We start from the raw sequence: 23955 nt of genomic DNA on the forward strand, positions 1-23955 counted from the left end.
CAACATGCTTTGACCTTTCATGTCCTTTGGCCCTATGTCTCCCTCCTCCCACCCCAAATCCACTTCAAACACATGCCACCCTCTCTTTGAGCCCCCAATACCCCATACCCCCGCCACTCACCCTCTGATCAACCAATACCGACGAATTCAGCTGTGGTCTCTTTCTTGAACCTTTGTACGTACACGTGGTGACCCCACAAGAATACTGAGCTCCCCCCACCCCCGATCTTGTGTCTATATATTATAAAAGTCACGGCAGAGCCAATGTGCTATATGCAATATGGGGTTTAATGACATCATTTTCAGCAAATTCCTGAGTAAAAAGTTAAATCTGAAACTCCTTCAATCACTGCATACAAACTGTTTTTAATAAATATGAAACATAAATGACAAAATAAATACCAGTGTAAAATTATAAATATTGCCATACATACAAAAACATATATAATATATTGTATACAAAAATAAATATATAAATATACAGCTGTTTTTTATGTTCAGGTAAAAATAAATACTTAAAAAATCCCACAAACACTGAAGGTGGGCTTAATATTTTCAATAAATAGTTTAAATAAATATTCCCTTAAAATAAAGTTTTTTGAGAGGAAATTCCAGTCTGAAGGCCCTGTCAAGGGAAGAGAGATGTCCTTAAAATGTTCCGAATGTTCGTGGTGAGTCGGGCTGTGTGCCGCAGTTGCCTTCCCACTTCTATTCGGATGATGTTCCGCGCGCACACAGAATTATCCTGCAGGAAGAATGGGAAAGGGTTACAAGTAACAGTAGCAGCTGGTGTTAAATATGTTGCCAACTCATCAAAATCTCAGTGACCTGATGAAAGATGGTACTGTTCATTCTCGCAATTATACACATTTTATATATATATTTTACTTCTGTATGTTTTTTCTAATTGAATATAATCACCGTGCATAGAGTCTGGCCATTTCTAGACCTACTCAGTGAGTATTTTACTAAATAAGTACTTCTTAGCCTCCTCTTGGTCCACAGACCAGCTGGCCTCATGACGTTTTGTCATTTTACAGCCACTTAGAAGGTAGAGGACAACTCCAGTTGGGGAATGCCTGAATTCTGAAAAATACAACTTACCCTACGGGCCGGGTGCTTTGGAAACTTCCTCCCGTATACTGTTTGACAAGTAAGTGTATGCTTTCAATACAATAAGCACACTGGCCTAAAATTCAGTAAGTGGACATACCACTAAGGGGAGTTTTTATCTATAATTATATCTTTTAGGGAACAGACAACTTCTTGGAGAAATAAAAATCTTTTTGAGAAATAGGAACACACCATGTTTGGATGGAGTGACACTTTGACCATATGTTTCTAACAATATGGTAAGACTTTTTTTCTCAAGATACCAGGATATGTTAATAATATACATCTGGCCTATATGAGTCTAATGTCAATATGTGTTGTATACTAGGAGAGAAGATAGAGGAAACAGGGCATCAATTTCTATAGTAATTGGGATTCTTGCCGTTACGATAACCAATCAAGGTTAGAGAAGACTCCAGGATATTGAACCCTCGAGCCAGAGAGGTATGTACATTTATAGCATGCTCTTCACCCTTATGGGGATAATGGTTATACAGCTAGTTTAATTAATGGATTAGGACTGTAACATGAGGGAGTAAAACAGTGCCTCCTTTTTATCAACAGGGTACATCGTCTTTACAAGAAGACGGAGGTTTAGTAGTACAGTTTCATCTTGAATAGAATCGACACAAGATACTGCACACCCCTGAAGAATGTACCACATTGTTGTGCTAATGGGACAGAAACTTGTACAAGTTGGGAATCTACAAATTCAAAATACGCAAAAGCCATTAACATTTAAGGCTAAGGGATTTCAGTGTGATTAGTCTACACAGGTTTGACCCAAGATTGAATTTATTAATAGAACCCACTTAGGTTGATTCACTTGTGTTGTTTTAAGGTTGATTGAATGTTTTATGTGATATGATCATTGTTATGATGATTTTTTTACTGACTGTGTATGACTAATAAAATTTGTATTTTTTGAGTATTAGAGTATTACTTAACCACCAGTAGCCGCTATACTGGTGGCAGCCATGAGCTAAGTACCAGCTGATGCTATGCATGTGCTAAGTACCCACTGACACTGGGTATGAGCTAAGCACCCATTGACGCTGGCATGAGCTAAGCACACATGATTTCAGATATGAGCTGCACCTCCTGTTATCATATACAGCAGGAGCTAGGAACATACCAGTGTCAGATATGACGCTAGCTCATAGTGATATCGATATGAGCTAGGCGCACATTGATGTTATTAGCTAACCATGCTATTGTCATGAATGAGCTATGAGCATATCGATATCAGCTACGAAGTAAGCTTACATTGGCAAGTATCGGCTTAGCACACACTGATATTGAACATGAGCCAAGCACTCACTGATATTAGTTGTCAGATAATCACTTGATGTTATTGGACTGGACATGGGTGTAGCGCATACATAGACTGCAGCTGTTGACTGATTGGAGCTAAGCTTACAGTGAGGCAAGCTGTGAGCTAAAAAGACACTGGCGACGCACAGAGGGAACCGGTTCTTTCTTGCCCGTCCACCTACCCTAGATAGAGCATGTGCTCAACGGTGTGTTCACTTATCGTAACCAGAGAGCGGAGATCGGTAATGGTTGAGGCACCTGGTGACACCCTCTTCTCCAGTGTCGGAAGGCTCTTATTAAGCTACCTACTAGGATAGGGACAGTGAGCTACTAGAACTCTGAGGTCAAGCAACGCTATTATCTGGTGCATGACAATTCTTACAGAGCCGCCCACTAGAGTCCACCCGTTGAGCCATACAGATGCGAGGTAGGTCGGTAACTCTCATATTGTGCCACATGATGGGGCCGCTGAGCTTATGAAGCAACATTTAAGGAATCAACTGAACTGGTAGGCCCTGGGGGACTGCACCAAGGAACTGATGAAGGACCAGGAAGAAACCGGGATGCGCCCAACAGATACATGATAACCCCCCGGGTGTCAGCTTTAGGTGGTCGACATCATGACAGCAGGTGAAATCAGGTGCGCTCTTCTAAGGGGGAAGGCATTTCCTCTAATATTAATTTACTCTTTAATGTGTAATTATAACAGGCTTGTTGTGGCCTATTTTAAAGCCCAGCCACGTTGTAGTGTATTTTTCACATATGAGTTTAATTTTTTCTGTGTTCAAAGTTCTGTGTGTGCGCATGTTATTGGTTGTGGTTGGCGACAGGGGGTAAAACCGCAGTCTGGCCTTGGCACCTCCCTGACTCCCCTCCCCACAAATTAACTAATCATAGAGCTTCATCAGTAATGGGCAAATCACACACAAGAGGGAAGCATGGGCTGAGCACCGACTGATGGATGATATCTGCTAAGCCTATAGACATGTCAGATGTGGTCCATGTCTTGTGCTACACAGTGTTCATATGAAAGAACAATGTTACCTTTTCTGATGCAATGTCGTCCAGTTTTCTGAAATATCCCTCTATCGCCTCACTCGCCTCCGAATGTAGGGTGGCATTCAATCCATTCATAGGAATCTGCAAAGTATCACAAACAGCCTGTAAGAACTGCCCACGTGATCCCAAGTCCTCTTGATTGCCATGCCCCACACGTCACTTACACAATCCCTCAGATCATTGGTCCGCTGCTCAAGGGCGGCGAGAAAATGCTCCAATCTCAGGCGGTTGTACCCAAGCAAAGGGCGGGGATTACTGTAAAACCTGTTGATTCGCTGTGTCACTTCCCTGAGTGTAAGGACCGCAGTTTCCACCTAAAATATAAAAAAGGAAAATAAATAACAAAAAATGGCTCTGGGTCTAGCTAGTACAACATACATGTCACACCCTTATCTAATGCCACATGCCAGGTTCCTCTCGCTTCAAAACATATTAATAATTGATGTCATTATCACTCAATTTGATGCTACTCAATTTATCAACTTCAGAATAATTAAGGGCTGAGTCAGCAATGCCGGGATTTAAACCTCTTACTTCATGTCACACCTGCATATACGAGACCAATCTTTAACTCCCTGAGCAATCTTGCCCGCTATAAAAATGTTTCCGGGGTTTGAAGATCTCTTTTTTTATAAATATGATTTGTTTGTACTTGAATCTAGTACAGAGGTGGATCGAATCTGAATACAAATCGCATTACACAAAATCACAACATAAAGATTCACAAGCACCAAAACATTGGTCATGATGGGTAGTGTCGCCTGTCTAAATATGTCTCTGCGGCTGCCTGAGTTAAGACATTATTTGCACCCGACTCTATAGTAGTATCCATGTTTCCCGACTGAACAGAATTACAAGGGAGCTGGTGAAGAAGTACATTCACACAGTGGGACTAAGTACAGAGGCATACCAGACATTATCATCATCCCTTTATTGTATAAAGCAGGGGGTTGCAATCTGTCTCTCCAGATGCTTTGGACTACAACTCCCATGACACCTCACTCTTAACTATGCTGGTTAGGTCTGGTGGGTGCTATAGTCCAGAACATCAGGCAGACAAATGTCGCAGAGCCCTTGAATGAACAAGGTCTTACAGCAGCGTGTCTAGGAAATAGTTCCACGTGGCTTCCAAGGCAGGTTCCATGTAAACTGTCCAACAGTCATTGCTGCTGGTATCAGTGTTGTGGATATGCCCTGTCCAGAATCTAAGGCTAAGCATGTCTGGGGTGTGTTAGGTATGCAATAGTTATGCTAGAACAGTGATTCCTATGTATCTCCTTGGCATCATCGTGAAAGCCCGGGCAGGATTATACAGAGATCCTCAATGGCTTTCAAGACTCTACTTGAGTGGACCTCCCCTTGCCCGCATGATGCGTTTTGTGTTTTATTCTCTGTATCAGGAGCACCACAAAAAGGTGGACTCCTGGTTGCCCAGAAAAATTAGAATGGGGGGAGGCGTGTAACAGGGTGGAACAACGCGGAACGAAATCTATGGGACCCAGAAAAAGGCGGGAAGGGGAAGGGGGTGAAACGTGGAACCTGGTGGGAAATTCGAATAAAACGAAACAACAAACTTAGTAAATGCTTTAAAAAATATACCCGTTTGGAAAGCTGTTTTTTAAATATGTGTAATTGATGTACTTTTAAAATGGAATGGTTGAATTGAATGTGTCAACATTATTTCTGCACGGTGTTTACCAATGTTTTCCCTCTTATCCTCACTACTTCTCCCGCAGCCACTAGTCACATATCTACTTTTGAGCACTACAACGCCTGTGCGCCTTATTTCCGCAAAAGTGAAGTCATGATACTAAGCGGGCACCTACGCTTACCAACTCTCAACCCAAGCCCTTTACACATGGCTTCACTCCTCAAGTTGCCTATTTTTTAAAGCTTGTTCTCCCTTTTCCATTTTTTTTATAGTTAAACTTAAATCTTTCAATCTTTTATCAAGAGATTAGCCCCAGTTCCTGGTCATTCTGTCTAGGGTGTACTTCACAGAGCACACTGGTGGCTGAATGTGATGAGTGGGGTGCTCACTGCACCCTGCAACCAGCAGAGACTGCACTCAGACCCCCTAAAATACAAAGAGGTCCTGCACCTACTGTTGGGGGGAGAGGGGGTGCAGGTGTAACTGCCCCACAGTCATCCCCTCTTTCATATCTGAGTGTCGGGTGCAGGCCGGCAACCAGAAAGGCATTGTCACCCAGCACCCACGCGACTGTAGTGTAGGTACTGGGCCAGTCCTTCACCCACCTGAGGGCAGTGTTCACAAGCTGAACATTTTCTTGTTGCTTTCTGCGCCCTGATACCCTTGGGTCTGGTGCGCATTATAAATAATAAAACAAACAAACAAACAAACATTTCAGGTGACAGGCCTTAATGGGATGTCGCCCGTGATACATTTTCAAATTTCAAGCACTACTTCAGGGCTGAAGATGAATAATGCAATAAACAGGCTAATGCGTAGCTTGAGCGACGCACTTCTGGGAAGGGTAGGTAGGTAACTTGCCCCAATCTGCATCCTGTGCTCACCTGCCCTTGGGCTGCTCCAGGGGCGAGCAGATGGCAGAGCTCATGGAAGAGTCCACACGGACACACATGGATCGGTTAAATAGGCGGGCCCCCGTATTCTCTTGCATCGGAGCATGCTCACACCGTGACATATGTGGAAAGAAGCATGGTTCCCCGATAGGGTGGTCGCAAAGTGAGAACCTTACATCTTGCTGTCCAACAGGTCTGGAGCTTAGGAGTCTGAGCAAAACCTTCCCTGTAAAACAAATCTTTTTGGTGGGACAAGACTGCTGAAGTTTGGTGTTGACGTATATGCAGGTGTGCCATGCCGGCATTTGAGCACAATGCACTCCAGTTCCAAAGGGGTCCATCATTTCACCCGGAGCCAATGAAGCGCTCTCAGGGACGGGTGATGGCTTGGTGATTTGGGAACCCAGAAATGAGATGGTAGGCTTTGTATGGGGTGTTCTGTACAGATTTGTGATTGTAGGCTGAAAGCTGTCCATAAAGTGTGGTGACGTATCTGAGGTGAGCATTAAAGAGTTCATCAACATCAGTTGCGTAGGTCTCGTGAGGTAGGAAAGGGAGAATTCCATTTGGTGTTTGGAGTTGGAACAGGCCGGTCTTTGCAGGCGTCACATTTTGAGACTTCATTGAGTTCAACGCCCCAGAAGACGCTCAGGTTCTCACCTAAGTGGAGATATGGACTGGTAATCCCAAGAAAGTGCTAGGATGGGGAAGAAAGGCGACTGCTACATATATTTCACAGGTGTTTTGGACCATGTCTCTTGATTAGTCTTCGGTGAACTTCAGGGAACACACCCCTCAAATATGATCAGGTCTGACCCTTGAGAAACCCACAGAAATATGTCCCCTGTGGCAAAATTGTGGTGGGTGCTTGTCAGGAGGCCGCATGCTTCTAATTGCGCCCAGGATACGAAGAGTATTTTTTCCATGTCAAGCATGAGGGTGGGACGGTTAAGAAAGTGAAACATGTGCACTATCTAGGCCATGACTTGTCAGGGAAATGTGAGGAGTTACCTAGAACCCACTGCTCCTTCCTGTCCACTGTGGCCCCAAAATGTTTCCCTTTGGTTTACGCTTTCACCTTTGCACCTGTCCCAATTTATAAAACAATGCCAGTTTCTTTCTAGAAAGGGGCGCCTACTACCGTTTTAAAAAACGTTTGCAAGGAACCTGAGGTTGGACAAAGACTGATATGCAAAGAAATATTTCCCATCTGTGAAAGGTGCAGTGAGCAAAAAGCGATGGCTGCGGGCTCTCAAAGTGGGAAAAAAACACAGAACAGCTTATCATGCCAGTTTCTTTCTAGAGCGGGGCACCTGCTACTTTTTTAAGAAAATGTTTGCAAGGAACTTGCAAACTTTAGATTGGTCACCCTAAATTACCTGCGGGAACCCATACGTGGATTCCTTGCTCACTGTGCTCAGAGAGGCACAGCTCCACCTCACTGATGAGGCTCAACAAGGCTGAAACATGTGTATGGGGTTGCTGTAGATACTCTTGTTCAGAAGGGAATCACCATAGCATTTCAGTGCTGAACTGGCCATGTGGGCGGGCAAGGACTGATATGCAAATTAATATTTCCCATCTGTGAAAGGTACAGTGAGCTAAAGTGTGGCTGCGGACTCTCAAAGTGGGAAAAAACACAGAACAGGTTATCATGCCAGTTTCTTTCGAGAGAGGGGTGCATGCTACCTTTTAAATAAAATGGAACACATGTTATGCCATACTATAATAATAGCAGAACCCAGTGGCAACAACAACCTGCGTGTGTGTTTGTGAGTATGTGTGTGTGTGCTTGTGCATGAAGAAAGAACAGAAATAATTATCCAATCAAAAAGGGACTCTGAATTAAGACAGACATGTCACCAATGCGTCATTTAAAGGATGCATCCAGCCAAGGATGTCACATTAGGTTTCAATAGCTATTCAGACATCACTCAAGATTATTCTGGAATCCACATAGTTGATGATTGCTGATCCAGGGATGGGTAAAGTTATGTAGAACGGTACCTTTTCTCTAGACAGCCCCTTTATAACAGGAAATCTCTCTCATAAAATACTCTCGTGCAACAGTGCGAGAAACAGCTGTGACTGTACCTCTGTCGTGTTATAGATGAAGTCAATGTCTGGTGGAAAGGCGCTCTCCATGCATTGTGTGGGAAACATCTCGCCGTCACCCTGAAAATGAAGAAGAGGGAGCAGCGTTATAATGAGCAGGCCGCATAAGGAAGGACAACACCAGACGTGCACAGGTTATGTCTGGGGATACTGTTGGTACTCTTGTTCGGAGGAGAATTGCTTAGCATTTCAGTGCTGGACGGCCCAAGGGCAGGACAAAGACTGATATGTTTGGGATATTTCTTCTCTGTGAAAGACAGTGAGCTAAAGACTCTGGGTAAGGCTCTTGTAACCAGGACTAATGTCTGGCAGAGGGACTCCCAGGACCCCCCTTGTTAATTTGCAAGCCCGTGGAGTGCCTTTCCTGCTAGGAATGTTCATTTGAAACAGCGTTTTTGTTTTCTTACGTTTTCAACAATTAATAAATTTCCACACAATTTCAGGTTTGCAGGGGCCCTGGTCAGCCATTTATTTTTTTAACTGTCACCCAAATCCGACCAGCAAATCAAAAGTTATTAGCATGGTGTTTTGGGAATGGAAGTTTGGCAGTGGGGGTCTCCCCCCTTTGTATTAAAAAAAGTAGTAAAATATGCAAAAATTATTTCGCCGTACTTGCCATTCGGCAAAACAAACTCGCCAAACCTTCATAGAACCATAGAATGTTGGGGAAAGTCAATGCAAATTGAGTTTTACATGAACCATAGAGCAGAGGCCGTCAATGAGCATAGCAGACCAGAAAAAACAACTGCACTACTGGCGAACCTTCAACTAAATTGTGCTCCTGTTTAACCTGTTCGATAGGATTTCCTAAATGTGGATCTTAGAATGCTGATGATAAAGTAATTGTTCCACGAGACCCCTACTTCTCTTCCTCTCCCCTGGCCCAACCAACCTGTCCAACACCAGAACTGCCAAGTGGCCTCCATGCTATGTGGGACACCAGGGTAAGACCTGAATTTTTACCCAATGTCACTATGCATGTTGGAACTTGTAGTCCAATATTTACATTGGGAAAACGAAAATACAAGCCTCTTAAGGCTATTGAGAGGCAGATGAATACGTCATCCACAGCTACTGCCCCACCTCTGCCCCAATATCCCACAGGTGAGAACCGTTACTCACTAAGGTGAACATACCGTCCATATGCCAGACAGGTACCAGATTATAAATATGATTTAAACTAAAGACGACGAGAAAAAGCAAACTTACAGCGAAATAACACACATGCATGCATTAGACACTAAGCAGATATACACTCACCATGGGGAAACATGAACACTTGGTAAAATATGCATTTATACAAAAAAAGGTTAGACCGCATCCATTCAGACATGAAGAACACTAACATAATCTAGTTCAGAAGGAAGGTATTTGGTTAGTTCAACAGTTCGTCCAGACAAATAATTCATTCAAAGAAATATTTTAATTTATTCAAAACATTATTTAAAAACATATTTACACATATAAATTTCATGTACATGTAATATGGTAAACAATGTTATTAAAAAAAACTTAAAACAAAGTTCTAGTGACAAAAAATCCCTATTGCATGGGTTTCAGAATTTCCATAAGTGGGTCAGTATATCATCAACACCTCGGGATTAGTGAATGTTCTATTCGACTGTGGCATTTATTTAGTTATTTATTTATATTTGTATAGTGCACTTACAGCCCAGAGGCAGCGAGTCGCTGTTACATGAAGTTTGTAGGAAATTTAGATAAGTGGTTTACAGGCGACCAGGGTGGTCTCTTGGTTACAGGTACATAGTAGTACATGACTTCAAAGATAATTGATAATAGTAGTGATCTAATATAGTTATCGTGTACCTGGCTTTCAAAGGCTGGTTGTTCTAATCAATCTTGAGAATATATAGCTTGTGCCTTCGGAAATATTATCGTGTGTTCTCTCTGAACCGTCCGGCTCCTCCTTAATTTCGCATAACCTTGGCTTGGACTGCATGGATACTGTTTGAGCCCTGCACTGATCTGTATTTCAGTGAATCCAGCAGATTTTTTTCATTCACTTAAATGTGTGCTATGGCTTCCATTTTGGAAAAGATGGCTGCCCATTACTGTCACGTTTCTATGGTAGTGAGCTATATATGGTAAATTTGGTAGTTCATTCTTTGGAATGTTTAACTATGTCTGTGGACACTGTGCATGGGTAACCATCTCTGCATCCCCTTGTCTGTGTTCATTGGCAATAACCTACTTTGTATTCCAATAAATATACTCCAAAATATTCAGAAACAGTTACTGCATAAGGATTTATGGACAATATATAATGATGCTGCATTCAGCGAAAGGGCTGACGTCACTCTCTATTTAAAAACACTTCACATTAAAAGAAATACGTGCTTAAAAGATATGATGTGATAGGTTATTTATAACGTGCTGAACACCCAGAGGTTTCTAAATGCGGACCTGGGGATCGAACCCGTGTTGCTCGGTGTTGTCTTGCTTTCAAGGCAAGCAAGTTGCCCCTGAGCTATCCTCCGGAGAGAAAGAGAACTATACACGCGTCTTATTGACATTCTAACCCTGATTATGAAACTGCGTCCCCACAACGCGCTGCAAAAAACAAGAAAAGCTTTAAGGTTATCACAACGTGTAAGATATTCAGAAATACACAATAAACTGTGGGAAAGCCACGCTTAGAGAGACGGCCTTCAGATCATGCCAATACCCTAAGCCTATGTTGGCACCACCCGCCTCCAGGTGGCTCTGCCACCCGCCGAAGCATTGCATGCGCATTACATGGAGATGTGTAGATATGTCACAACCAACACACATATATAGTCCACTAAGGATTGCAGGGTGGCATCTGCGTGGCATCGTGGGCAAAGCTGGAGCTGTGTATGATGTCACTCGGAACCCTGAGGTGAATGAGCAGGGCTCAAGTCGGGGGTGCACGCGCGTTGACAGTGTCCACCCACTTTTGTCAGAGGGTGGACTCAGTCTCCCCCCCCCCCCCCAGCTAAAATGAGAAACATTGAAAGTCCTCTTTGAATGTATGAATTAAAGCTGACGTCAGGGATCAAACCTGCAGAATGAGGCTTGCAGGACGGACACTTCACCACTGCACTATATAACCTGAGGCAACATAGCAAACAACTAACGGCGAAATGTCCCATTTAATAATGCAAGTTCCAGGGAAAACATTTGTATTGGTTCTTGGAGTTTAAAACATGAACACCATTTAAGGTTTTCAAAAACACTATTAGAGAAAATATCCTCCCTTGGTTTTGTGTGTGTTGATTTTATGAAAGGCAAATGCCATTCATACTGTGCAATTTGGGCAGTTATGCAAAACCAATTTCATGAACTGTGCATATTTCACCTTGAAATGCTAATTTCTGGTGACGTCATATCCCATTACATTTTTTGATGAGATGAGTCCCCCACTTCTATTTTTCGGACTTGACCCCTGTGAATGAGCCCTGGTGATGATAGGTTGTGATCTACAGTGTGATGTTGTGTGGGACACCTGGGGGTCGCTTTTCCACTGCTTGCCCTGTTCCCATTCACCCACAGTGCAGGGGATGGGCAAGGGGTGCAGGAAGGATGCACAGAGAACCTGGGCTCAGGAGGAATGCCTGTGGTCCTGTCACTCTCCAGCCGCCCTCTATTGCCATCCGTCTCTGTACCGCCCTCCAGACCTGCGGAGGAAGACAACATGTTGCACTGCCCGGTATGGGGTCGCACAAGTGGCATATGCCATAGATATGACTTCACAGCAGGAGGGCACTACATCTTTGCGTGCTATTGGGCTCCTATGTGCGCCACATAAAAGAGAATGAATAGGTCACATCACAGCAAGGCGGGCCGTGCAGTGTCCAGTGGAGCTACCCAAGAAAAAAACAGCTCACTGGGCACTGCCCGTCTCTCTGAGTGTGCCTGTGTAATGATCTGCACCAGGAGATGTAGTGAGCTGAAGCGCTGCCCGTGCAGCTCCTGTGACTGGTCCGTGTGAGTGCGCCTGTGCAATGACCTGCACCAGGAGATGGAGTGAGCTGAAGCCCTGCCCGTGCAGCTTCTGTGACTGGTCCATGTGAGTGCTCCTGTGCAATAACCTGCACCAGGAGATGGAGTGAGCCTCCAGCACTGCCCGTGCAGCTCCTGTGACTGGTCCATGTGAGTGCGCCTGTGCAATAGCCTGCACCAGGAGATGGAATGAGCCTCCAGCACTGCCCGTGCAGCTCCTGTGACTGGTCCATGTGAGTGCGCCTGTGTAACGACCTGCACCAGGAGATGGAGTGAGCCTCCAGCACTGCCCGTGCAGCTCCTGTGACTGGTCTATGTGAGTGCGCCTGTGCAATGACCTGCACCAGGAGATGGAGTGAGCTGAAGCCCTGCCCGTGCAGCTTCTGTGACTGGTCCATGTGAGTGCTCCTGTGCAATAACCTGCACCAGGAGATGGAGTGACCCTCCAGCACTGCCCGTGCAGCTCCTGTGACTGGTCCATGTGAGTGCGCCTGTGCAATAACCTGCACCAGGAGATGGAGTGAGCCTCCAGCACTGCCCGTGGAGCTCCTGTGACTGGTCCATGTGAGTGCGCCTGTGTAACGACCTGCACCAGGAGATGGAGTGAGCCTCCAGCGCTGCCCGTGCAGCTCCTGTGACTGGTCCATGTGAGTGTGTCTGTGTAATGACCTGCACAAGGAGATGTAGTGAGCAGAAGCCCTGCCCGTGCAGCTCCTGTGACTGGTCCATGTGAGTGCGCCTGTGCAATGACCTGCATCAGGAGATGGTGTGGTCCTCCAACCCTACGCGGGCAGCTCCTGTGACTGGTCCATCTGATTGCGCCTGTGCAATGACCTGCACCAGGAGATGCAGTGAGCTGAAGCCCTGCCCGTGCAGCTCCTGTGACTGGTCCATGTGAGTGTGCCTGTGTAACGACCTGCACCAGGAGTTGGAATGAGCCTCCAGCACTGCCTGTGCAGCTCCTGTGACTGGTCCATGTGAGTGCGCCTGTGTAATGACCTGCACCAGGAGATGTAGTGAGCTGCACCCCTGCCCATGCAGCTCCTGTGACTGGTCCATGTGAGTGCTCCTGTGTAATGACATGCACCAGGAGATGCAGTGAGAAACCTGCCCTGCCCGTGCAGCTCCTGTGACTGGTCCATGTGAGTGTGCCTGTGCAATGACCTGCACCAGGAGATGTAGTGAGCTGAAGCCCTGCCTGTGCAGCTCCTGTGACTGGTCCATGAGAGTGCGCCTGTGTAATTACTTGCACCAGGAGATGTAGTGAGCTGAAGCCCTGATTGTGCAGCTCCTGTGACTGGTCCATGTGAGTGCGCCTGTGGAATGACCTGCACTTGGAGATGCAGTGAGCTGAAGGGAGATGGATTGAGCTGCAGCCCTTACTGTGCAGCTCCTGTGACTGGTCCATGTGAGTGCACCTGTGTAATGACCTGCACCACGAGATGGAGTGAGCCTCCAGCCCTGCCCGTGCAGCTCCTGCGACTGGTCCATGTGAGTGTGCCTGTGTAATGACCTGCACCAGGAGATGTAGTGAGCTGAAGCCCTGCCTGTGCAGCTCCTGTGACTGGTCCATGCGAGTGCGCCGGTGCAATTACCTGCACCAGGAGATGTAGTGAGCTGCAGACATGTCTGTGCAGCTCCAGTGACTGGTCCATGTGAGGGCACCTGTGTAAGAACTTGCACCAGGAGTTGTAGTGAGCTGAAGCCCTGCCCATGCAGCTCCTGTGACTGGTCCGTGTGGGTGCTCCTGTGCAAAGACCTGCTTCAGGAAATGGAGTGAGCCTCCAGCACCGCCCATGCAGGTCCTGTGACTTGTCCATGTGAGTGTGCCTGTGTAACGACCTGCACCAGGAGATGGAGTGAGCCTCCAGCCCTGCCGTGCCGTTCCTGTGACTGGTTCATGTGAGTGCGCCTGTGCAATGACCTGCACCAGGAGATGGAGTGAGCCTCCAGCCCTACCTGTGCAGCTCCTGTGACTGGTCCATGTGAGTGCGCCTGTGTAATGACCTGCACCAGGAGATGCAGTGAGCCTACAGCCCTTCCTGTGCAGCTCCTGTGACTGGTCCATGTGAGTGCGCCTGTGTAATGACCTGTACCAGGAGATGTAGTGAGCTGAAGCCCCGCCCGTGCAGATCCTGTGACTGGTCCATGCGAGGTCGCCGGTGCAATTACCTGCACCAAGGGATGTAGTGAGCTGCAGCCCTGTCTGTGCAGCTCCCGTGACTGGTCCATGTGAGTGCACCTGTGTAAGAACTTGCACCAGGAGTTGTAGTGAGCTGAAGCCCTGCCCATGCAGCTCCCGTGACTGGTCCGTGTGAGTGCTCCTGTGCAAAGACCTGCTTCAGGAAATGGAGTGAGCCTCCAGCGCCGCCCATGCAGGTCCTGTGACTGTTCCATGTGAGTGCGTCGGTGTAACTACCTGCACCAGGAGATGGAGTGAGCCTCCATCCCTGCCAGTGTCGTTCCTGTGACTGGTTCATGTGAGTGCGCCTGTGCAACGACCTGCACCAGGAGATGTAGTGAGCAGAAGCCCTCCCCGTGCAGCTCCTGTGACTGGTCCATGTGAGTGCGCCTGTGCAATGACCTGCACAAGGAGATGTAGTAATCAGAAGCCCTCCCCGTGCAGCTCCTGCGACTGGTCCATGTGAGTGCGCCTGTGCAATGGCCTGCACCAGGAGATGTAGTGAGCAGAAGCCCCGCCCGTGCAGATCCTGTGACTGGTCCATGTGAGTGCGCCAGTGCAATGACCTGCATATCAGGAGATGGAGTGGGCCTCCAGCTGCGCCCGTGCAGGTCCCGAAAGAGAGAGAGAGAGAGAGAGAGAGAGAGAGAGAGAGAGAGAGAGAGAGAGAGAGAGAGAGAGAGAGAGAGAGAGAGAGAGAGAGAGAGAGAGAGAGAGAGAGAGAGAGAGAGAGAGAGAGAGAGAGAGAGAGAGAGAGAGAGAGAGAGAGAGAGAGAGAGAGAGAGAGAGAGAGAGAGAGAGAGAGAGAGAGAGAGAGAGAGAGAGAGAGAGAGAGAGAGTGTGTGTGTGTGTGTGTGTGTGTGTGTGCGCGCGCGCGCGCGCGGTTGCGCCTGCGCGTGGCTGCCTGTAGAGTGATCATCACCAGGAGGTGTAGTGATGTCCCAGAGAGGTCCCTGCAGCACAGCAGCATCTGCTCAGTGGGTGTGGGTGCCTGTAGAGTGATCTGCACCAGTAGGTGTTGCAATGCCTTAACTGGGCTTTGTGAAAATGTGTGTGTGTGTGTGTGACCTGCACCAGGAGATGTAGTGAGCAGAAGCCCCGCCCGTGCAGCTCCTGTGACTGGTCCATGTGAGTGCGCCTGTGTAATGACCTGCGGCTGGTCCATCAGAGTGGACCTGTAGAGTGACCTGCAGTGATGTCATAGAAGCGCCTGTAGGATAACAGCGGCTGATCCGTTGGAGTGTGCCTGTACAGTGACCTGCAGTGAGGTCATAGAAGCGCCTGTAGGGTAACAGCGGCTGACCCATTGGAGTGGGCCTGTAGAGTGACATGCAGTGATGGCATAGAAGCGCCTGTAGGGTAACAGCGGCTGACCCATTGGAGTGGGCCTGTAGAGTGACCTGCAGTGAGGTCATAGAAGCGCCTGTAGGATAAAAGCGGCTGAGCCATTGGGGTGGGCTTGTAGAGTGACCTGCAGTGAGGTCATAGAAGCGCCTGTAGGGTAACAGCAGCTGACCCATTGGAGTGGGCCTGTCGAGTGACCTGCATCAGTAGAATAAGTGCAGAGCTGATAACGGACCCTTGACTCGTGGGTTTGACCCTCAGAAAAACAACAAACCCGCAACAATCAGTGTAAGCAGGGCAGGCTGAGGAACAGGGCCATCACTTGCTAAAGAGATGATCCTTTCACAGGTAAAGGGAGCCTTTCATCTAATGTTTGCAGATTTCCAAGAGCACAGGTGTGTCCACATACCACTGCTGTCACATCTCGGGAGGATGGCTCGGGGGCAACGCGCTTGCCTTGGAAGCAAGACGATGCAGAGTTACACAGGTGCGATCCCCAAGTCCACACTTCGTGTGTAACCAATTGAAATAAAAATTAAAAAATAAAATCGCACCAAAAAAAGAGCTTTAAATGCTTTGGGGTCAGGAACACAAGTTATTGGGAGGGCTAAGTTAAATAAAAAATGTTATTTCAGTGTTCTGAAAATAAACGATGCACTGATCTACAAATGGGGTTATTTGTAAGTCCAGATAATTGTGTTTAGCCCATCACTACAGATAGTAAGTACGGATATTTCACTGCTAGTGAACACACATTGTCAGAAATGCAGTGAGGTGCCTTGTGATCTTGGGCAAAAGTATTCTATCACTACTGAATACCTTTTAAACAAAAACTCAGAAGTACAACGCAGAGCACACTTTAGCTGAGTGATGCAAAGGAGATGAAGTGCTTGTCTTTCAAACGAATCAAAATTCACATCTAAGTGTCACCCCCATTGGGGCAAAGACACTTATCGATGCAACTAAACACTGTTACGTAAAAGGGTAAATAAGAGATACCCGTGATTGCATTTTTAATGTTATTGTCCTCAAAGTGGTGGCTTCACAGCGCATGTTGTCGTTTTAGGGAGGCGGGCAGAGCTAAGCCAATGGTGCAGGTTTTTGGAGTGTGGGCAATGGGAGTGTGAGGAACGCAAAAGTGACCTTCCAGCTCACTGAGATCATGCGATGTAACTGAGGGTCTAAGGCGGTGAGTATCGTGGCTCTGGCTGGTCCATGAGAGTGCACCTGCCAAATAACCTGCACTTGGAGCTGCAACGCTACTGTGTGCTGCCAGTGAGAGAGCCTGCATCCCCCCGCACCCCCCCCCCCCCGAGCACACAGGTCCCCGAGTGCCCACTCACCAGCCTCTGGAAGTTGAGCAGGATCACTTTGCTGAGGCGCTCCTGTCCAGGCTGCAGCCACTTGCAATGATACTGTGTGCTGCCAGTGAGAGAGCCTGCATCCCCCCGCCCCCCCGATCACACAGGTCCCCGAGTGCCCACTCACCAGCCTCTGGAAGTTGAGCAGGATCACTTTGCTGAGGCGCTCCTGTCCAGGCTGCAGCCACTTGCAGTGCAGAGAGAAGGCGACCGAGCACCAGCCGAGCAGCAGGCACGCTCCTCTCACACTCCCCAGGGACAGCGTCATCATCGTCATCAGCACTAGAATATGATGGGAACAAGGTCAGGGCACCCATTCCTCGTCCATTATGCACACTTGAAGGAATGGCCACTTGATAGGGCTGAGTGCGCACTCACCTGGCACCGAGGCTCTCCTCTTTCGCTGGATGCTTCTTCTCGGACATCTTCTGCTCCTCGCGGGGCATTTATACCAAGCAACGAATATGTCTGAAAAGTGAAAACCTCGCAATTGGGATGCAACCGCTTCCCCGTGAATTCCCTTATTCTGGGCCGGTTTCGTTTTCGGAGTCGGGTAGGAAGTTCCTACGCTCTGCGCCGCTGCACACACGAGGGTGCGGAAGCTTCTCACCCCCCCCCCAGCCTTCAGTAAAAGTGCGTCCGCCCCCCTTCTTGCCCAAGGCCGAATCACGGCTCGCCCCTTGGCGGGTTGTCCCCGGCCCTGACCTTTCTATTAAATCACGCCTAGCCATGCCTCCCTAGACAGCACTAGACATTCCAACAACGCTTGAAGGGACCGAGGCCATGTTCAAACGTGAGGTCAGGTGCAGCGTCGAAGTGTAGGCAGGTTCAGTGTGGAAGTGAGGTACGGTGTAGTGTGGAAGTACGGTCAGTTTTAGCGTGAAAGCGAGGTCAAATTTAGTGTGGAAGCGAGTTCCGGTGCAGCGTGACCGTGAGGTCAGGTGCAGTGTGGAAGTGAGGCCACTTGTAGTGTGGGTGCGAGGTCAAGTGTCGTGTGGAAGTGATATCAGGTGCAGTGTGGAAGCGAGGTCCGCTGCAGTGTGGAAGTGATGTCAGGTGCCGTGTGGAAGTAAGGTCGGGGCAGTGTGGAAGTGAGGCCACTGGGTGCGAGGTCAAGTGCTGTGTGTAAGTGAGGTCACGTGTACAGTGGAGGCGAGGTTAGGTGCAGTGTGGAAGCAAGGTGGGAAGCCAGGTCACATGCCGTGTGGAAGCACGGCCAGGTGGAGTGGAATTGAGGTCAGGTGCAGTGTTTAAGAGAGGTCAGGGGCAGTGTTGAAGCAAGGCCAGGTGCGGTGTGGAGACGTGGTCGGATGCAGTATGGAGGGTAGGTCAGGTGCGGTGTGTATGCAAGGTCAAGTAAAGTGTGTATGCGAGGTCGGATGCAGTGTGGAAATGTGGTCGGACGCACTGAAGAAGCAAGGTCAGGTGCAATATGGACGTGAGGTCTGGTACAGAGTGGACGAGAGGCCAAGTGCAGGCTGGAAGTCAGGTCAGGTGACTGTTAAAATGACGGCAGGTGTAGTGTTAACATTGGGTCAGGTGTAGTGTTGAAGAGAAGGCAGCCACAGTGTGGGTGCAAGGGCAGGTGCCCTGCCTGGCTGTGCTCCCTGGAGAAGGGCCTGCACTACTCACTGAGAAGAGCAGGATTCCTCCCTTTCCACACAGAGAGATGTCTGTACAGTAGGTCTCACGGTCACTTTAATTATTATCATACAATAAGACATGCTTACAAAAACGACAGTGGTCACAATTAAATCAATGCTCACACTACAAATGATAGCAAAAAAATTACTTCTAAAAACAGCAATAACAATACATACAGCAATACTTTCTAGTAATAATGTTTTTGGAATAATCATACCAACTCCAATAACTGCAACAACAATAATAACTTGCAATAGTTGTAACAGTACAAACAATGATGACAGTACAATGGCTAATACTGTTTATGGTACCAATAATAATACACTTGCCATTGACCATTGCTTTAATGTAATAACAATGCACATGATATTTACAGCACCACACATGCTACACCTGTTACTACTTCTACGAGTAATGGTATTACCAGTACCTGTAATGCTAACACCGTGAAAACTACCATTACTACTCATCAACATTATCAAAATGTATCTATTTGAGAAGCAGGTGTCACAGAGGTATCAGGTAATATCCTCATATATATGGTCGCCGTAAATAATATCGTCGGGAAAAAGTTGTGGCGATATTATTTGGGCGACCATATATATGGGGACAGGGGCAGCAGGGGTTGCGGGGGTGGCCCCCGGCTCCCCATGAAGAAAAAAACTCCCCATGAAGAAAAAAAAAGGTTTGGGGGTTGCGGGGGTGTCCCCCGCATGTTCCATGTAATAATGTCCTCACAAAAAACGGCTATTTTTCGGCGATTTTTTTGCATGGCGATATTTTTGCGGCGACATTATTACATGGAACCGTCACAGATGGCCTTAGAAATCCACAGACAAAAATAGTAGATTCAAGGGGTTTTGCTTTGGGAAGACTGAGATGTTGAAATTAAGGGGTCCTAATGGCTGTCTCAACCTCCCCTGGGCTCCCCCCACCCTAGTGCAGGCGTTCCTAACCCCCAGAAATTCCCAATGTACTTCCAAGCAATGTAAGGCTCACTATCTAAGCCTTTCTTATCTTGACACGGAAACCTAATGCCTCTAGTGTTTTCTATCTACCCCCCCCTTATGACTTATGAAGAGACATCTCTGGTCTGCTGGACCACCCAAAGTCACCAGGGGTTTCTCTTCCACTCTCTCGCCCCCTCTCTCTCTCTCTCTCTAGCTATCCCTCTATTTCCACACCCACACTCCTCCCACCGTCATGGTCCTTGCCTCCCGTCTCTCTACCTGTACCTCTTTTCTTCTCCTCTCACTTCTCTGTCTGCCCCCTCTTTTTCTATCTGCTCTCTTCTCCCCTCCTCTCCACAACACTTCTGCCACCCTCACACTACCTGCACCTCTCTCCTCTCTTGCTTTTCTCTCCCTCTCTTTCTTCTTTCTCTCTCTCTCTCTCTCTCTCTCTCTCTCTCTCTCTCTCTCTCTCCCCTTCTCTCTCTTTCTCTCTGTTTCCCTGAACCGCTCTCCTCTCACCTCTCTCCCTCAAATACCCCTGTCTACTCCTCTGTTGATCTAACACGCACTCTCTGCCTGTTGCCTGTCTCTTCTATCTATCTCACTCCTTCCCTCTGCCCTCTGTACTCAAAACGCTGGACGGATTTTCACCAAATTCGGACCAGGAGCAGCGGCTTGGTCCCAAAAGCGTGCTTTTGCAAATTTGGTGAAAATCCGTCCAGCAGTTTTTTTAAAATGACCAAAAAGTAGGTAAAAAAAAATTAATGATATCTGTGTTCGGTCTGCGGACACACTTCCCTGTTCGCTCCGCGGAAAGTGTCCTGATTGGCCAATCAGCTTGCGTGATATCCGCAGACATGCGACGTGTTCGCTGTTTGGACAGCGTGGAGCGTGAAGCACGTCAGATTTTCGGTAGCACCCGCCATCTTGGATTCACGGACGTCCGCGGACAGCGCAGTGAAACTTTGTTTGTATTTAGTAGAGTGTGTTGGTGTGTAGGAGTGTTTGGGGAGGGTGGGAGTGTATGAGATAGGATGAAAGTTGTGTTTTTTTATGTGTTAGACGTTCTTTTTGTGTTCGATTTGTCTGCGGACATCACAGGTGTTCTGAAATGTTCTAAATAAACTGAATTGGGGTGATTTGAGGACTCAATATGTGTCCGTTTTGTTCGCAAGCAAGCTGAAACTGTTCTAAGAACATTCGCGGTGTCCTGAAATGTTCGCAAATAAACAAATGGGGGTGTCCTGAGGACGCTGTCCGTATTGTTCTTTGTCAAGTTGAATGTGTTCTAAGAACATTCGCGGTGTCCTGAAATGTTCGCAAATATACAAAATGGGGGTGTTCTGAAGACGTTGTCGAACACTCGCTGTGTCCTGAAATGTTCGCAAATATGAATGGGGGGTTGTGGCTGGTGGGTTGAATGTGTTCTAAGAACACTCGCGGTGTCCTGAAATGTTCGCAAATAAACAAGATGGTGGTGTTCTGAAGACGCTTCTAAGAACACTCGCGGTGTCCTGAAATGTTCGCAAATAAACAAAATGTGGGTGTCCTGAGGACGCTGTCCGTATTGTTCTCTGTCAAGTTGAATGTGTTCTAAGAACACTCGCAGTGTCCTGAAATGTTCGCAAATAAACAAGATGGTGGTGTTCTGAAGACGCTTCTAAGAACACTCGCGGTGTCCTGAAATGTTTGCAAATAAACAAAATGGGGGTGTTCTGAGGACGCTGTCCGTATTGTTCTCTGTCATGTTGAATGTGTTCTAAGAACACTCACGGTGTCCTGAAATGTTCGCAAATAAACAAAAAGGGGGTGTTCTGAAGACGTTTCTAAGAACACTCGCGGTGTCCGGGGAATGTTCGTAGGGGGTGTCCTGAGGCCGCTGTCCGTATTGTTCTCTGTCAAGTTGAATGTGTTCTAAGAACACTCGCGGTGTCCTGAAATGTTCGCAAATATGAATGGGGGGTTGTGGGTGGCAAGTTGAATGTGTTCTAAGAACACTCGCGGTGTCCTGAAATGTTCGCAAATAAACAAAATGGGGGTGTCCTGAGGACGCTGTCCGTATTGTTCTCTGTCAAGTTGAATGTGTTCTAAGAACACTTGCGGTGTCCTGAAATGTTCACACATAAACAAGATGGTGGTGTTCTGAAGACGCTTCTAAGAACACTTGTGGTGTCCTGAAATGTTCACAAATAAACAAAATGGGGGTGTTCTGAGGACGCTGTCCGTATTGTTCTCTGTCACGTTGAATGTGTTCTAAGAACACTCGCGTGTCCTGAAATGTTTGCAAATAAACAAAATGGGGGTGTTCTGAAGACGTTGTCGAACACTCGCGGTGTCCTGAAATGTTCGCAAATATGAATGGGGGGTTGTGGGTGGCAAGTTGAATGTGTTCTAAGAACACTCGCGGTGTCCTGAAATGTTCGCAAATAAACAAAATGGGGGTGTCCTGAGGACGCTGTCCGTATTGTTCTCTGTCAAGTTGAATGTGTTCTAAGAACACTTGCGGTGTCCTGAAATGTTCACAAATAAACAAGATGGTGGTGTTCTGAAGACGCTTCTAAGAACACTTGTGGTGTCCTGAAATGTTCACAAATAAACAAAATGGGGGTGTTCTGAGGACGCTGTCCGTATTGTTCTCTGTCACGTTGAATGTGTTCTAAGAACACTCGCGTGTCCTGAAATGTTTGCAAATAAACAAAATGGGGGTGTTCTGAAGACGTTTCTAAGAACACTCGCGGTGTCCGGCGAATGTTCATAGGGGGTGTCCCGAGGACGCTGTCCGTATTGTTCTCTGTCAAGTTGAATGTGTTCTAAGAACACTCGCGGTGTCCTGAAATGTTCTCAAATACACAAAATGGGGGTGTTTTGAAGACGTTGTCGAACACTTGCGGTGTCCTGAAATGTTCGCAAATATGAATGGGGGGTTGTGGCTGGCAAGTTGAATGTGTTCTAAGAACACTCGCGGTGTCCTGAAATGTTCGCAAATAAACAAAATGGGGGTGTTCTGAAGACGTTTCTAAGAACACTTGCGGTGTCCGGGGAATGTTCGTAGGGGGTGTCCTGAGGACGCTGTCCGTATTGTTCTCTGTCAAGTTGAATGTGTTCTAAGAACACTCGCAGTGTCCTGAAATGTTCACAAATACACAAAATGGGGGTGTTCTGAAGACGTTGTCGAACACTCGCTGTGTCCTGAAATGTTCGCAAATATGAATGGGGGGTTGTGGCTGGCAAGTTGAATGTGTTCTAAGAACACTCACGGTGTCCTGAAATGTTCGCAAATAAACAAAATGGGGGTGTCCTGAGGACGCTGTCCGTATTGTTCTCTGTCAAGTTGAATGTGTTCTAAGAACACTCGCGGTGTCCTGAAATGTTCGCAAATAAACAAGATGGTGGTGTTCTGAAGATGCTTCTAAGAACACTCGCGGTGTCCTGAAATGTTCGCAAATAAACAAAATGGGGGTGTCCTGAGGATGCTGTCCGTATTGTTCTTTGTCAAGTTGAATGTGTTCTAAGAACACTCGCGGTGTCCTGAAATGTTCGCAAATAAACAAAATGGGGGTGATCTGAAGACATTTCTAAGAACACTTGCGGTGTCCTGGAATGTTCGTAGGGGGTGTCCTGAAGGTGTAGTCCGTATTGTTCGCTGGCAAGTTGAATGTGTTCTAAGAACGCTCGCGGTGTCCTGAAATGTTCGCAAATAAACAAAATGGGGGTGTTCTGAAGACGTTTCTAAGAACATTTGCGGTGTCCTGGAATGTTCGTAGGGGGTGTCCTGAGGACGCTGTCTGTATTGTTCTCTGTCAAGTTGAATGTGTTCTAAGAACTCTCGCGTTGTTCTGAAATGTTCGTAGGGGGTGTGCTGAAGATGCTGTTCGGAGAACTCTCGCGTTGTTCTGAAATGTTCATAGGGGGTGTCCTGAAGATGCTGTTCGTATTGTTCGATGGCAAGTTGAATGTGTTCTTAGAACACTCGCGGTGTCCTGAAATGTTTGCAAACAAACAAAATGGGGGTGTTCTGAGGACACTGTCCGTATTGTTCGTTGTCAAGTTGAAAGTGTTCTAAGAACTATCGCGTTGTTCTGAAATGTTCGTAGGGGGAGTCCTGAAAACGCTGTCCGTATTGTTCGCTGGCAAGTTGAAAGTGTTCTAAGAACACTCATAATGTCCGCGGACATTAAAAGTTTCCATAGACCATAGTTGAAATGTTTGACTATATGGATGTGATATGCTGCAGTGGTTGTGGCCAGGGCATAGAGGCATAGAGTCTTAGGTGCATGGCCATTTGGCCATGCACCCAAGACTCTATGCCCTGGCCACAACCAGCGCAGCATATCACATTCAT

The 23955-nt window shown here is 47.2% G+C and overlaps 1 protein-coding gene across 1 annotated transcript; it reads right to left on the minus strand.

The window, feature by feature from the left end:
• Nucleotides 1-290: 290 nt before the first annotated feature.
• Nucleotides 291-17427, minus strand: LOC138521316 (interferon alpha-A-like). The gene is made up of 6 exons (XM_069634060.1): nt 17395-17427; nt 17144-17298; nt 8125-8205; nt 3651-3800; nt 3472-3567; nt 291-745 (listed from the first exon to the last, which is right to left on the minus strand). The coding sequence occupies exons 2-6, from the start codon at nt 17291-17293 to the stop codon at nt 629-631; spliced, it is 594 nt and encodes a 197-aa protein (XP_069490161.1). The 5' UTR covers nt 17294-17298; nt 17395-17427; the 3' UTR covers nt 291-628.
• Between the last annotated feature and the right edge of the window lie 6528 nt (nt 17428-23955).

This window comes from Ambystoma mexicanum, chromosome 13, assembly GCF_040938575.1.
Source record: "Ambystoma mexicanum isolate Mex_15411 chromosome 13, UKY_AmexF1_1, whole genome shotgun sequence".
NCBI lineage: Eukaryota > Metazoa > Chordata > Amphibia > Caudata > Ambystomatidae > Ambystoma > Ambystoma mexicanum.